Source organism: Hibiscus syriacus, unplaced genomic scaffold (assembly GCF_006381635.1).
Source record: "Hibiscus syriacus cultivar Baekdansim isolate YM2019G1 unplaced genomic scaffold, ASM638163v2 tig00111084_pilon, whole genome shotgun sequence".
NCBI lineage: Eukaryota > Viridiplantae > Streptophyta > Magnoliopsida > Malvales > Malvaceae > Hibiscus > Hibiscus syriacus.
In genome coordinates, this window is record NW_024062975.1 from 402,480 (window position 1) to 417,728 (window position 15,249).

General features: G+C 36.8%; 2 protein-coding genes and 1 pseudogene across 3 annotated transcripts; 1 reads left to right on the top strand and 2 right to left on the bottom strand.

The window, feature by feature from the left end:
* Positions 1-2,105: 2,105 nt before the first annotated feature.
* LOC120152048 (beta-carotene isomerase D27, chloroplastic-like) lies at positions 2,106-4,824 on the bottom strand. Its single transcript, XM_039164344.1, has 7 exons — positions 4,377-4,824; positions 4,148-4,287; positions 3,822-3,914; positions 3,524-3,585; positions 3,142-3,248; positions 2,467-2,559; positions 2,106-2,263 (listed from the first exon to the last, which is right to left on the bottom strand). Exons 1-7 carry the CDS (start codon positions 4,621-4,623, stop codon positions 2,214-2,216), a joined length of 792 nt encoding a protein of 263 aa, XP_039020275.1. The 5' UTR covers positions 4,624-4,824; the 3' UTR covers positions 2,106-2,213.
* A 1,332-nt stretch (positions 4,825-6,156) lies between these two features.
* Positions 6,157-8,023, bottom strand: LOC120152047 (histone H2A variant 1-like). 2 transcript variants are annotated; one of them, XM_039164343.1, is made up of 3 exons: positions 7,929-8,023; positions 7,649-7,762; positions 6,157-6,641 (listed from the first exon to the last, which is right to left on the bottom strand). In XM_039164343.1, the coding sequence occupies exons 2-3, from the start codon at positions 7,760-7,762 to the stop codon at positions 6,345-6,347; spliced, it is 411 nt and encodes a 136-aa protein (XP_039020274.1). In that variant the 5' UTR covers positions 7,929-8,023; the 3' UTR covers positions 6,157-6,344. The 2 variants fall into 2 exon arrangements, with proteins under 2 accessions (XP_039020274.1, XP_039020273.1); XM_039164342.1 differs by having other exon boundaries at positions 7,649-7,779; positions 7,930-8,009.
* A 1,358-nt stretch (positions 8,024-9,381) lies between these two features.
* Positions 9,382-12,253, top strand: LOC120152072 (annotated as a pseudogene).
* The last annotated feature ends 2,996 nt before the right edge of the window (positions 12,254-15,249 follow it).

The following is a 15,249-nucleotide window of genomic DNA, read 5'->3' on the forward strand; positions in this document are numbered from 1 at the left end:
TCACATTTTTGTTGTTTTTTTCTTCTTTATAAGTCACTTCACAGTAGGTTTTGGAATTCAAAATATGGGGTTTTGAATATACATATATATATAATATAATTATGTATAGAATAATGAGCTTTGATCATGGTGACCCAATTAATTGCTTTCTACTTTTATATGATTGGAAGCACTATATTTTGTCAAAAATGACATCACTTTTAGTCTATCTGTTGTTTAAAGCAAATATGGAGATGTAAATCACTGATTGTCATCTGGAAATCAGTACGAGCATTTGATTATTGTTCCATTAGTTGTGTTGTTAGTGCTAAGTACTAACTTTTTTCAGTGATCTTATGGCCCTTACTGTGAATATAGAAGGAAAATTTAAATATAGGCCATCTAGTGGAGTTCATAAAGTGTCAAAATATCTTAGCAAGAGACTAGAGATGACACAAAAGGAGCAACCACCAGACAAATTCTTAGAAGTTTCAGCCACTAAGTACATTCTTCAGTAACCGAGCTTTACATGTCCGGTTATAGTTCATTTTGAATATCTTAGCTTGGTTGGCATATTGATGATTCCCATATCAGTTCTTATTCACATTCTGTGCTATTGAAATCCAAATATTGTCATCTTAGAGTGACACAAATCTCTTTCCTGGTCACCAATATGTTTTGTCCACCCACTTGTTCATACTGTCTTGTATTTGAATGCGAATTAACTTCAAAATATTATTATGAAGGGAATTAACTTTCGGCTAAATTCCAAGGGGAAAGTGGGTCTACCAGTCACTCTCTCATTGAGACAGAAAAGAAAGCAGAAGAATCTTAGATTGCTCACTTGGCAGCACCTAAGGTGGGAGACACAACTGGTCCACCCTTGCTGACCTTAAAGCCTACAATGATTTTTCAGTCAAAAACACTTCTCCTAATAGGAAAGCTAGTTGGCTTTTCCATTAGCGTTAATTTGGAAGTGTATCATCATGGTCAAACCCCTCATCAAAAGATCCAAAGAAAACTCTAGAGTATCCATTGCTCTGCTTATGGAATTTGCCAAGAATTATTACGGTCTTAAGAAGGGGAAAAAACCATCCGTTTTAAAATCTGTCGAACCTTAACGAGAACCCCTTTTTAGTGTGTTGGGGAGAGGGGGAGCTCTCCAGTAATATGTGCATTTTGGTGAGTGTATTCTCTGAGCATTCATAAGGAAATGCTAACTATGTTGGTTTTTACAAATTGAAGGGTGCCATGATGCTTATCAGTGGTCTAAGCATGGCAGTAGTAGTCAAGTGATTAAGAAACGGTTCATTGATAATTTCTATTGTCAACGGAATGGTTGAGTTACTTTTATTAACCGAGGCCTAAAATAGACATTCTTGTTTTGAGCATGTGAATGAAACTCTTCCTGCAAAATTCATAATCTTCTGAATCTTTCTTAAAACACCATGTGGAATTTTCTAAGATGAAGCTGTCTTTAGTAACAGTATGAAGTAACAACTTAGATCAAAGAGCTTCCAATTTCTATAATACCAATAGTCCTTATCATTTATGATATCAACCTCTAATCTTGTATAACTTTGAGCACAAGCTTCCCTTGTTTGCTTCTTTAGCCAGTGTCTGCATGGATGCTAATTCTTAGTTTTGGAATGCTAAATTCCCTCTTTTTTGCTGGTTAGCCATTACTATTATTATCTGAGATTTACATTTCTTTCTTCAAGACAATATATTTTGAGTTTGAATATTACACCTTAATGAAAGATTAGTTCTGTGAACATCTCAGTGCCAATTTTAGTTCTGCACTTCTTTAACACTCTTTCAGTGCCTTTGTATTGTTTTACTTTTTACCGCCCAAAATTTCCTATTAGATTCCTTTTATACGGTTGTTTATGTTTACGTTCGAGATCGATACTCTTAGTGTATTTTCATGTTTGAATTATGAAAGATGACGCTAGTTTAGTATTTTACTGTGACTATCTAAAATGTCAAAAGAGCTTACCGAAATTCTCAACATTTTAGTTTCTATAATCTGTCTGCATGGAGTTTCTTGAAAAGAAAAGGCTTTTTCTTTGCTGCACTGAAGTAATTATAAGTTACAATGTAGTATGGGAGGATGTGAATTTCAAAATGAAAGTTTTCAGTATTTTACAAGTATTTGTATTGAACAATAATGAAAAGATTTTCAGGTCAACTTTTGTCGTCGATGAAAACCGTTGTTAAAGTTCCCGTTTCCCCTAAATGCATTGGCCGGAGCTCTTCACTGTGTGCATTTGGTTTGCCTTACCTGCATATGATATTTAGAAAAAGGATAGTTTTGGTCAGAAATACAATTTCCAGTGTCATATCAAGCACTCATGAAAGCTCATTTGTGCTAGGAACAGCATTGAGTTTGCCAAGTTGAAGGACCAAATTTGAGATTTGTACTATGCACCACAATGATAAAAAGATGGAAGTACATATAAAAGTGCAGTTTAAATAAGTCATTACATAATTTGTAGCAAGGCTGCTTGAGCGCCGGATCGTCGATCGATGCTGGAGGTTCCTGACCGAAAATCATCTCGCAGCTCATATCATCAAAATCTGCAGTTAAAAATGCATCAGAGCTTCTGTTAACTGTTCCGATGGATTGGCTTCATAAACAGTAACGGTCTCCTACTTCTCATGAATGATTGGTACGTGGAAAGTGTGAATAATATTCAAGCTTTGATGATTTTAATGATACATTTTCTAGGCAGATTGTGATTTTATATGGAGTTGGCTGTAGAATAATGATTGGATTCATGGGAACCAGAAGAATTCAGCATATCTTTCATAACGAGTCGATACATGGAATTTAATCATAAGATTTGTTATACCAAATTTACGGCCTAGATAGATTGTAAGAATGAACATCATAGTTTTGTGTATGCATAATGCATTGCATTTTTTGTTATTTTACATGCTAGTATTCTCGGTTGAGGTCGGACGGGTCCACTTGCAGCTTTGCACCCTAAGTGCTGAAGCATGCAGGCCCTACATTGACATAATGAGCATGAGCTCCACAATCTAGTGCAAGAACTATTACTGTTTGAATTATTTTTCTTTTCCCCCTTTTTCCTGTTCTAACACCAATTTTTCCCGTTTTATTTATTTGATCATCGATCTGAATGACTGTATACTTACTTGGAACCATGTTTACCGGCATTCCCAGGGAATCCTTAATAAAGGCTTGAGAGGGCATCTTGCAGAGATTGATGCACATTCCAGCACAGTTGCTCTGCTCCAGGAACCTACAAAAAGTTAAAGCAAATATCAGCAGATTGCTTGGATGATCTAAGGGTGATGGAATCTTTAACGATGAATTCGATGTTAACGATGATTGTGAGGATGACGATGACGACGATGACCATCATCATGATAGCAATGGACAAATAGCAGAGTCCTCCACACAATCATTGGAACAGATTATTTACCGTATTAAAGTTTCTTAAGTTGGTGAGGTGGGTCTCCATTTTGGATTACACTATAGTGCTTAAATTATAATGGCGAGCGTTGGTAAAATTACCTGCACTTTTTTACATAGACGACATTCTTTTCTCTCCGTCCGTCGAACTCCGATTCCCGGACCTTGTGGCATTGAATCAATAAGAATGTTAGGTTTTCATTCACAAAGTTTATCAGAAGGAAATCATATGCATATATGAGCCATGACACAAGTTTTACATCGCCATAAGCCACACGTGGTTCATGCATGTTAGTGTTTGCTAAAAAACATTATATCATGTCTCCTTGTTTTTTCTTTCTTTATTATTGGCATTGTCAGATTATACAAAGAAATGAACCACTTCCCACCATTTGCTTACCTCAGAAGGTCCGATGAGCCAGGCGAAAAATACGGTGGTGAAGGCGGCGAAATATTCCCTTGTGAATTGAGATTGAGGCAGCAATGTTCTTATCTGCCATTGGATCACCACCGCGTCAATAATACCATATTTGTAAAATAAAAAAACAGGCAGGGAATCATTTTATGGGAGCAGTCGACCCCTAATATGAACGTAAACCAACATGAAAGCATCACATTTCTGGGTTGGGTTTTTTCTCTCTAAAACGCCATTGTTGTTTTGTATGAGAACTCATGTATGTTCCATGCATTTAGAATAGGGTAAACCAGCAGTGGAAATGAACTTGCCATGTCTAGAATGAACTTGGGGATGGCACTGTCAAGAGCTTTAACGACAAGCTTCTGTTGCGTTTTAGTATTGAATCTCTTCGACATCATCGCCGTCGTCTCCACCAAGCTCTCGTACCCACTCGACATGCTCTTCACCCCTGCATATATGCACAATTTTTCAACATTTTCCAAAATCCAATCTCTTCTTCCGACAGAAACAAAATCATAGTAACCATAGAAAACGAACCTGTTGCAGCTTGTAGACTTTGGGATAGATAATTAATAGCCAAAAGATCAAACCAGCTATCATTATGTACACTGCTACCAGCTTTGCTATCTGCAGGCTTTAACTTCTTCAACCTCAACCTCTCCGTAACTAAATTCTCCAGCGGCCTAGCTAGCACCGAATGAACCAGACGACACTGCCGCTTATCTGCTCGCCTCGAAGACGACACGGTGGGGCTCCGGCTTTGCCAAATTAACTTAGCTTCCATTGATGAAAAAAAAAGGAAAAGACAAGTAAAATGTTGATGTGAATGGAGGGGACTAGCACAAGTAGTGAGTATATAAGAACAAAATGTGCATGTGGAGCATATTTGGAGAATGCTATGAGAACTTTGGTATATATGGACGGTTTTTGGAATCTTGTGCAGTCGTTAGCAATGCCCAAAATCAAAGGCATGGTGGTGTTTAAAGATGCTGTTTTGTTGGTATTGGGAAACAAAGATGCTGAGCTATTAACAGGATAGTTAGTACAAGTGGAAAAATTGAAAATTTCAAGGCTTCATGATCATCACACATGACAGGACGGACGTAGAATTTTAAATTAAAGAAACGAATTTGAACTTATAAATTCTTTTAAGGCGAACTTAAACTTATAAAATTTTAAAAATACAAAAAAAATTCAGTAAAACATATATAAAAATTCTAAAATATATATAATAACTTTAAATATTTAAAGGAACGAGTGCCCACTCGCTCCTCGGTTCATCCCTGCCGTTTTTACCGAAACCAAGTGGACAGGGAAGTCAATTCTAGGCCAAGTAATTCAGCCCCGTACTAGAAATGTGTTAAATAAAGGGTCCATTTCAGCTTTCAGTCCCTGTATTCTTTGCGCACATGAAATTTAACCCCTCTACTTTTAGTTTCAAGAAGGATAAATCTGTAATTTGATACCTGAACTCGGCTTCAAGATTCAATTTGATGGTTACATATTTTTTGTCCAATTAGGTATTTGAAATGTACTTACTAATTCAAATTGGTACTAGACTTTGGCATATTGATACTTACCTTTTTTGAACTAATTTGGTATAATAAACCAAGTTCAAGTAACTAATTGGACAAAAAATAGTATAAATTTAAAATTGGAGCCAAGTTTAGAAACTCTTTTGATGTAGTAATTGAATTTCAAGTATCTAATATACCCTTTCAAGAAACTCGTTTGATTTAATAATTGAATTTCAATTCATGGCATTGTTAAAGGAATTTTGCTAATTTGTATTATATGATATGGTTTTAAAAAATTGAAAGTTTAAGTACTAAAACAAACCAAAACTGATAGTTTTTATACTAAACACATAATTTACCCTTAAAATTATTGGTAATATGAGTAATTGAACTTCAATTAACAAAAATCCTCCGGACAGTCTTACTAATTGAACTTCAATTATTAAATTAAAAGAATAAAAGAAGTGCCTCCTCATAATTAAAAATAGAAGAATTAAATCCCAAATGTTTAAAGAATATAAAGACCAGTTCCAAATCTATGCTTGAATGTGATCCAAATGGCAAATATGGAATCTTGGTGAAGAGGACAGCCGGCTGGATGCTTATACCTCTTCAAGGAGTAAAGACAAGCAGCTCTTTAAATTGGATAAGACCAGGCCCGATTTATTTTAACTAATTAATATATAAATTTACTCTTGTTTATTTTTATTCAAATCTTTAACATATTCATGTTTTACCATAAATCATGTCAAATGGGCATATTAGAACTTTAGAGACAGATTTCCAAGGAAACAATAGTTAAAAGTATCCGACAGGCACCATTCCTACTCTAACAAAGATCATAATCCATAAGTTCAAAGGAACAAACCTTAGCATCGTATATACTAACCAGATGTTCTCGACAGATTAAACAAAGCCTACAAATAACACAGAAGACACAACAGATAAAAAGTACTGGAAAGCCAAACCTAGTTGAAATCAGGCATTTCTATTCTTTGCTGGTCTTGTTGATGAGGGACTTGTGAATGTGAGGGATCACACCACCTCCAGCAATGGTGCCCTTGATAAGGGTGTCAAGCTCTTCATCCCCCCTAATAGCCAGCTGCAGATGCCTTGGGGTGATTCTTTTCACTTTCAGATCCTTACTCGCATTTCCGGCCAACTCGAGAACCTCAGCCGTCAGGTATTCGAGGATTGAGGCCAAGTAAACAGCAGCTGTTGCCCCAACTCTCCCGTTTGCAGAAGCCCTGGATTTGAGATGACGGTGGATACGACCCACCGGGAACTAATAACAAGAAACAGTGAAGCGTATGAGGGCCTTGTGTACAAACAACCAAGAATCATATGACAAATACCAGGTCGAAAGAAAACCCTCATTTGCTACAGTCTTACCAGGCAAACAACAAAGACTACAACTATGAATAGATGAACCAAGTACATAGAATCCTAGTAAATTTATTTAACTCATAATACAGAAACAATTAAAACTGGTTAAAGATTAAAAACTACACCGTGGGTATAGATACTTTTTTTATGGATGAACGTGCTTTCATTACCCAAAAGAAGCATGAATCTGATGCTGCTTACAATGTGTCGAATGAACCAACTACCTATACATTGTTCAGCTAAGTCTCAGCTTATGTAAAGCTGTGAATTGATTATATCAGTCCTGTTTATCTTCCCAAAAAAAAACTCGAGAGAAAAATAGAATGAAACACAGTGAACAGGGAGAACTAGGCTTTTTGTCCCATAAGGCTAAAACAAGAGCTATATCATTCATAAGAACCAAACAACATTGGTCGTAAAAGAATTATTGTTATTCCTTGAGATCTCATGTTCAAGCATCAAGAATATAAGGGTGCTAGCTTTTAATGTCAAATGGTTGAGAGTTATGTCATTCAAAACTCATATGCCAAAATATGAGTAAATTGTCCTTTGTTTTAGCATTCATAACCCTCTAACAGGTATTTTGAATAATCAGTGTTTTGACATAAAAAAATATGAACAACTTGCAAGTGTCTCAATCATCAACCACGAGTACTTCAAACTTTAATCTTTCTTTTTCTAAGCCTACTCTTGTAATATACAAATTTGGAGAGACAAATTACTTCTTATCATTTACGATAAAAAGTATAAAGATCTAAATTATCAAGCCGACAAAACCAAACACAGAGTCCACCTTCTCGATTTACTCCTTTTCTTCTTTTTATAGTTCATGAACCAAGTCATCCGAAGGTAACAAGCATGTATAACTGAAAAGCAAGTAAATGGGTAGTAAATTCTGAGAAACACCTGGATTCCGGCACGAGACGAACGAGAAACCGGGCGCTTCTTGTCCTTATCCTTATCCTTGTTAGTTGCGACTGTTTTCGCCGCCAAAAGCCCCTTTCCACCTTTCCCGGCCATCTTCGTTCACATATGAAAAAAAACAAAAACAAGTGAAAATAATACCAACACAGCATTAATATAACCCAGATCTGTTAACTACTAATCAGATCCAGGGAGCAGTAAGATAAATTCTCAGAAGCTTATAAACATGAATATATAAAATACAAGGTTGTGGTAGAGAGACCTGAGAGACTTTTAGAGTGGTTGAAAGCCTTAAAGTGAATAAACAGTGGAAATATGAAACAATGGGATGGGATTTCTGGGTTTATAATCATTTTAAATGCCGGAAAATTAATGGCGGCTAATTTTAGGTGGGAAAATTCTTCGATTTCGACATTTCAAAAAATTTCGTGGGTTTTCAACTTTAATTGCCAAATACTCTTCCTTTTTCTCCCCCAAAATTCACTGCCACCCTAATTCGTCTGTTGGACGAAACACGTGACTTAGACCACTCAATAGGGTGAAATGGGATAGTTTTTAAGTAGGCGTGTAAATAAATCGAATCAAGTTTATGATTAAAATTATGTTCGTGTTTATTTATATAATTTTAAAGATATTTATGTTTTATTTGTGTTCATTTAAATTTTAATATAAGGTTTGTTTGTTTGTTATTTTTATATTCATGTTCAGTTCATTTAACGTTCGTAAACATGTTTGTTTTTATATTTAAAGATAGTGCAATTACACCCCTAGTCATTAAGTTTATTAAGCTTCATAGTTTGAACTCTAAAATTCATCTTCTGTTTAATTTAGTTCATATATTCACCAATATTTAAAAGGATAAACTACAAAATTGGTTACTAATTTTAAGTAAGTTTTTGTTTTTATCACTAAAGTTTTAAAAGTGATGAATTGGTCCCTAAAATCATTGATTTATAACAAATTGATCCTTTGTAGTTAATAGTCGTTAATGTGGATGATGGGATTTTGTTGTGGTATGTTGAATTGATTTGTTTAGTACCGTTTCACAACATTAGACAAAACATGAAAAAAATTTAATTCATTGTTTTCTTTTTTTATATTTTACTTTTATATGATAATTTCTAATATAAATTATTAATAGTTTTGATTAAATTGAGAATAAATTCAAATTTTTTTATTGGAGTTTCCATATATTGGACTGAAAGGGCTTAGCCTTACCTGTAAAATTCGGAATAAGATGGGCCACACCGAAACCGAGCCGAATCCATTCCATCAACGGTCAAACGACAGCTCCATATCTTTCGGCGAATCGACCAATGGTACTGCATTTTGTAAGGACATAGCAGTCGAAAGACTTGCAAAATAAGGATATTTTTGTCAGTGGGCTGACAAATTCTAACTCCCCTTTCTAAGAACCTTTTTCTCTCAACAAGCCGGCGCGGGCTCGCAGCTTCACCTCGTAATCTCCAAATAAAATGGAGAACGGATCCTTTGCTTCGTCGGATAATATGCCTGCGTCCTTTCGTTTATCTTCTTCTTTATAACCGTTGCAGTCTCGGGAACTCCCCAAAATGCGTTTTTTCGGTCCTCGGATTGTCGTGCCTAATATACCACTTTTAAAGCCAATGAAGACCGCGCATTCTAGGGTTGTTTTACCGGAAAACGTGAAAGTGGCGGCTTCTGAGCTTCAGGATTGCAAGTGGACCTGGTGACAGAAACGGACTTGAAGGAGAACGGTTCAGGAGCACACGAAGGACGAAGATCGTGTGTACCATCAGACCCCGCACGTGTGAGTTCAAAGAGATCGAGGCTCTAGCCGTGGGAGGAATGAACGTGGCGCGTGTCAATATGTGCCACGGCACCCGCGAGTGGCACAGAGGCGTAATCCGGCGGGTGAGGCAGTTAAACGAAGAGAAAGGGTTCGCCGTGGCGGTTATGATGGACACCGAAGGTAGCGAGATCCACATGGATGATCTAAATGGTGCCGAATCTGCCAAAGCAGAGGTAATTAATTGATGTCTTAAGGTAGTTTAATTAATAGTTAACTGTGATTGCTAAACTTAAAACTTTTTTTTTTTGCAGAACAGTGAGATATGGACGTTTACTGTGCGAATATTTGATCCTTCATCGTGCCCTGAGCATACCATTACGGTTAACTACGATGGTTTTGCTGAAGGTAAATTTTTTATATGTTGTTTCAATTGAATTAACCAATAATCGTCTTCCAAGATGTGCTATATTTAGTTTAATTATACCAAAAAAAAGGGACACCTTTAAGTCTTTGATCAGTTTAAGTATTGAACAGAACAAAAGCTTTGTCCTTTTGCGTTTTGGGATAACTTTAGTAGGGGATTATCTGGTTTAAATTTAGCTTATTATGATTTTGTGTGATTAAATTTGTATAATGACACTATCAATGAACGACCAGGGCTTAGTTAAAGCTGAATCACAAGCCACGTTGTGCTTTCTGTCACTGTCATGCCGTGCATCTTCGCCTTCGGTGGGAATGAAAGAGCTCTGAGTGCCAGTCTGAGCCATAACCATCTTGACTTGCTGATCTAACTATTTTGTTTTCCGACCATGAGTTATCTTTTCCATGCAACCTTTTGTTTCATTGCTTTTGCAGCTCAAACTCACCACAGTTTTGTTTATTTCATGTCGAATTAAGCAGTAATGCATTAATTTTTATCACTCGTGGTAGATGTAAAGGTTGGTGATGAGCTGCTTGTTGATGGTGGAATGGTGAGGTTTGTGGTGACCGAGAAGATTGGTCCAGATGTGATCTTCCAATGTACAGATCCCGGGCTGTTATTACCTCGTGCTAATCTAACTTTTTGGAGGAACGGGAGCCTTGTTCAGGAGCGCAATGCAATGCTTCCTACAATATCTTCAAAGGTCTGGTACCTTTCAAACAATCAAGCCGTTGCCTTCGTGCATTCACCACGCCTTTTACAAAGGGCTATCCATTTTGATTCTTACTTTCTACCAGAAAAAACAAAAGTAGTTTGTATATTTTTTTCAAACATTTATGATGCTTGCAGGATTGGCTGGATATTGATTTTGGAATTGCCGAGGGTGTTGATTTTATTGCTGTGTGTTTTATGAATTCTGCTGAAGCGATTAAGACTTTAAAGAGCTATATCACTGCTCGATAACCGGGAAGGTAACCTTGTATAACATTTTATTGCTTTAAATTTAACCTGCAACCAAAATTTGAGAAACTTGTACCGTCACGGTAATGATTCACATGTAAAACTAAATTCAAAATGCACTATCATATTTCTTTTTGTTCTACACACGTTTTGTTTGTAAAATTTTAAGGGCTAATTTTGAAACTTCTATGTTGCTGTAAGAAGTTCTTATGGTTCAATTTTGCAGCCAAATTGGTGTCATTGCCAAGATAGAGAGTATTGATTCTCTGAGAAATTTTGAAGAGATTATCTAGGCATCAGATGGAGCAATGGTGTCCAGGGGAGATCTAGGTGCACAGATACGAATAGAACAGGTCCCCTCGGTTCAAAAGAGGGTTGTTCAACTGTGCAGGAAACTGGGTAAGCCGGTCATTGTTGCCTCCCAGCTGCTTGAATCCATGATCGAATATCCCATACCTACCAGAGCAGAAGTTGCCGATGTTTCTGAAGCTGTACGGCAGCAGGCAGATGCTGTAATGCTTTCCAGTGAATCAGCCATGGGTCAATTCCCTGAGAAGGCATTAGCTGTACTAAGATGCGTCGGTTTGAGAATTGAGAAATGGCGGCGGGAGGAGAAGCACTTGGATGCACAGATCCCTCAATTGTGTCATTTTCCACCCCACCTAGCATTTCTGAGGAGATATACAGCTCCGCAAATGGGTAAGCAAGCAGTTTTCGTTTTGTTAAACTCGTCTGCTGAATTTAATATGATTTCATAATTCTCTATCATCGTGTGATGATTGTATCCAGTACCATCTTTAACAGAGGTATTATAGTTCTAGCTGCCCTAAATGTTGATGAAACTAAGTTGTTGTCAGTGGTTTTGTCGATGTGTTCCATGACAATTTCTCCCTCCTAATAACAAGATGTTTTTTCTCAGCTAACAAACTCAAAGCGGATGCCATCTTTGTTTACACGAAAACCGGAGAGACAGCGACTCTTCTTTCCCGCAATCGGCCCGATTGTCCAATCTTTGCACTTACACCCTCAACTTCCATCAGAAGGTGCCTGAACCTGCAGTGGGGTTTGATACCTTTCCGTCTTGATTTCTCAGATGACGTGGAGAGCAATCTTCACAGGACCTTCTCCTTGCTCAAAGCAAGAGAGATGATCCACTCGGGTGACCTTATCATCGTCGTCTCCGACGTTTTGCAATCCATTCAGCAATAAAGGTTCCCTAGAAGTGGTTTGTTTGCAGTTTTCCTAAAATAGGATGATTGGATTAGATCGTCTAGTTATCACGGATTGCTCATGTACTGTTGGAAGGAACCTTCCACAGCCCCGGGATCATTCTTTTTCAGCACGTATTTTTCTGAGGCCAGTGTGCTTGCAGACGAGGCCCGTGGTTAGGTTTTCGGGGGTCATGTATAAATTTTTATAAAGGGGTCATATTTTTTTTAGATATATTGGATTTTGGGGAAACAATAGTGACGTTTTTTTGAAAAAACGTCGCAATAGGTCTATCTATAGTGGTGTTTATCGGAAAAACGCCACTATATATATTTTTTTTTTGGGCCTCACTTTTTGGGGCCCTGCGCGGTCGCGCAGTTCGCGCCGCCCCAGCCACGCCTCTGTTGCAGACCCTTATGAGATCTCTTCGAGTGTCTGCATCTTTGATTTTGTTCTTCTGTTTCTTGCATAAAATTTTGGTTTTATTATTAAAAGTGGATTTAGATTGTCATTGTTTGTAGAAGGAAAGCCAGCACCAGAGAACATTGTGTATTGTTTTCCCCATTTTTTGATATGAACTTTGAACTTACATAATTTATGGGTTGAACCAAAGGCTTTAAGCATCCATGGATTACAGAGCAGGAAGCAAAGCGTTACTGTAAAGTTGTCATTGATGCACTTGGAACGTATCTTTTAGATTTATATGCAAACCTCGTACTATATAAAACAACTTTGAAACATATAAAAATTAGGGTAAAATGTGTATTTAGTCATCAACCTATTCTTGTTGTTTTGTTTTTGATCACTGAACTTTTTTTTAAGTACACCTAATGTTAATGTGATAATTTTACGATAATGTGATACTATTTTGTGATACTACACTAACACCACTATTAGTCTTTTAATGATAGATAATCAAAATATTATGTATAATTTAAAAAAAATTAAATGATCAAAATAAACTGCAAAATATATATAGATTAGTAGTACGCAATTTATCCTAAATTTTTTTTTGATAAATCATAATTTTATTATCCAAGAACAAAGTACATTTACAACCAATCACCAATCAAAACAAGGAGTATTACAAACAAGCAAAGGAACATGGTTAAACTATACTCCAAGCATTACAAAGATGGAAGTTAGTGCAATCAAGTCTATTTATAGTTTTTCCTCTAAGTCTTATACTAACTATTTCAATGATTTCCTTGAGCAAGTTGTCAACTGTTCGAGATCTTCCTTGAAACAGTCTGCGGTTACGTTCTTGCCACAAAAAAGTAGATATAAGCATTCCAAGAAATTTTCAGAATAGTGGTAATTAAAGACTTCCCTTTCCACATAGAGCTTGCGTGAGAGACCATTTCTTCCCAAGTCATTGCAGTGTAGTTCATACCATTCAAAAGAATAACAGATTTCCAGAGTTCAATAGCCAAGGGGCATTGAGAGAACAAGTGATCCCTGCTTTCGTTGAAAACCCTGTAGTTGACGCACAGACCAGCAGTGACTAATCCCATACGTTGCAAGCGATCACAAGTTGGTAACCTGTTTAAGATGGCCATCCAAGAAATCAAACTATGCTTTGGAAGGTGCATAGGGTACCATACTAAACGGTGCCAGTACACTTTTTGGCCTTGCAATCTGATTTTCCCCCAAATTTCCTTCACCTGATGAAACCCAGAAGAAAAAAGAGGGAATGCAGAATTTCTCATTTTGAGAATTCTTTTAACATTCCAGCTGATATTAGATCCAATGTTAAACTGCCAGAAGTTTTGGTCCTTGAAAACATAGCTATTTAGCCAAGCAACCCAGAGCGAACCATTTCCAGCTAGGACCTTTCTAATAAGGCTCATAATGCAAGCTTTGTTCCAAGTGGTAGTGTTTTTCAAACCTAATCCATCTTCAGATTTTAACTGACAGATTTGGTCCCAACTAACTCTAGCTCCAGCAGCTGATTTGTTCGCTCCTTTCCAAAAGAACCTTGAGCATAATTGATCTACTAATTTTAAGACAGTAGATGGGAGGATTAATTGTCTACACCAGAAATTACTGACACTAAAAAGAACTGATCTAATTAGCTCGAGTCTGCCAGCATAACTTAAGTTTCTTATAGACCAGTGGTGAAGCCTTTGCCTGATTTTATCAAGGAGAGGTTCACAGTCTTTCAGAGAAAGTTTTCGAGTAACAAGAGGTATTTACCTAACAGGCAGGCAACCTGTTTTAAAGCCAAATATGATTTTAAAGTTCTCAATTTCCCTAGGAGAGATACCCGCTGAGAATATCTCACATTTGGATGGATTTAAGTGAAGTCCAGAAACTTTGTAAAATTGATGGAGGACACTCAATACTCCAGCTACTGAATCCTTATTTCCTTTGCAGAAAATCAGTAAATCATCTGCAAAAGAGAGATGAGTTAACCCAATTTTCTTGCATTTTGGGTGAAAAGCAAAAACTCCTTTGGAAGCTGCAATATTTAGCATTTTGGAGAGGACATTCATTGCTAGAACGAAAAGATAAGGGGATAAAGGATCCCCTTGTCTTATACCTCTGGCCCTTTGAAATAGCCTATTAAAGTACCATTAAAAGCAATAGAGTACTTGGCTTGAGAGAAATAGATTTGTATCCAGTCAATAATTTTTTGAGGAAGATGGAGGCCTTTAAGGATTGCTAATAAGAATTTCCAATGCAATGAGTCGAAAGCTTTATGAAGATCAATCTTCATTGAGCATCTTGGAGAGATGGATTTCCTACCATATCCTTTCACTATCTCCTGAGCATCTTGGAGAGATGGATTTCCTACTATATCCTTTCACTATCTCCTGAGCAAGAAGAGCATTATCGATGATATCACGACCTCGGATAAAGACAGTCTGGTTTAAAGAGATAATATCAGGCAGGCATTCAGTCAATCTAGTGACAATGATTTTAGAAATAATCTTGTAGATGACTGAACAACATGAGATTGGCCTGAAGTCTTTAACATTGCAAGGATTAGGAACTTTGGGGACAAGAGCAATAATAGTGGAATTGAAAGATGGGTGAATATAATTATTGCTGAAAAAATAATTTATTGCATTAATAATGTCTTCTCCCACTATTGACCCACAATTCTTAAAGAAAAAACAAGAGAATCCATCCGGATCAGGGGCTTTTTCATTGCCTTGATTGAATAAAGCATTCTTAATTTCATCAGCAGAGGCTTCCTTAACAAGAGAGGGAGTAGCT

Bases quoted from the DNA above. Each gene is read 5' to 3' on its own strand.
- LOC120152048 (XM_039164344.1), bottom strand. From the start codon at position 4,623: ATGGAAGCTAAGTTAATTTGGCAAAGCCGGAGCCCCACCGTGTCGTCT. The intron at 3,249-3,523 runs GTAATTTTACCA...AACTTTTTGTAG, and splicing joins GTCTATGTAAAAAAGTGCAG to GTTCCTGGAGCAGAGCAACT. The intron at 2,264-2,466 runs GTAATGACTTAT...TATCATATGCAG, and splicing joins GCAGCCTTGCTACAAATTAT to GTAAGGCAAACCAAATGCAC.
- LOC120152047 (XM_039164343.1), bottom strand. From the start codon at position 7,762: ATGGCCGGGAAAGGTGGAAAGGGGCTTTTGGCGGCGAAAACAGTCGCA. The intron at 6,642-7,648 runs GTGTTTCTCAGA...TCTTGTTATTAG, and splicing joins CGTCTCGTGCCGGAATCCAG to TTCCCGGTGGGTCGTATCCA.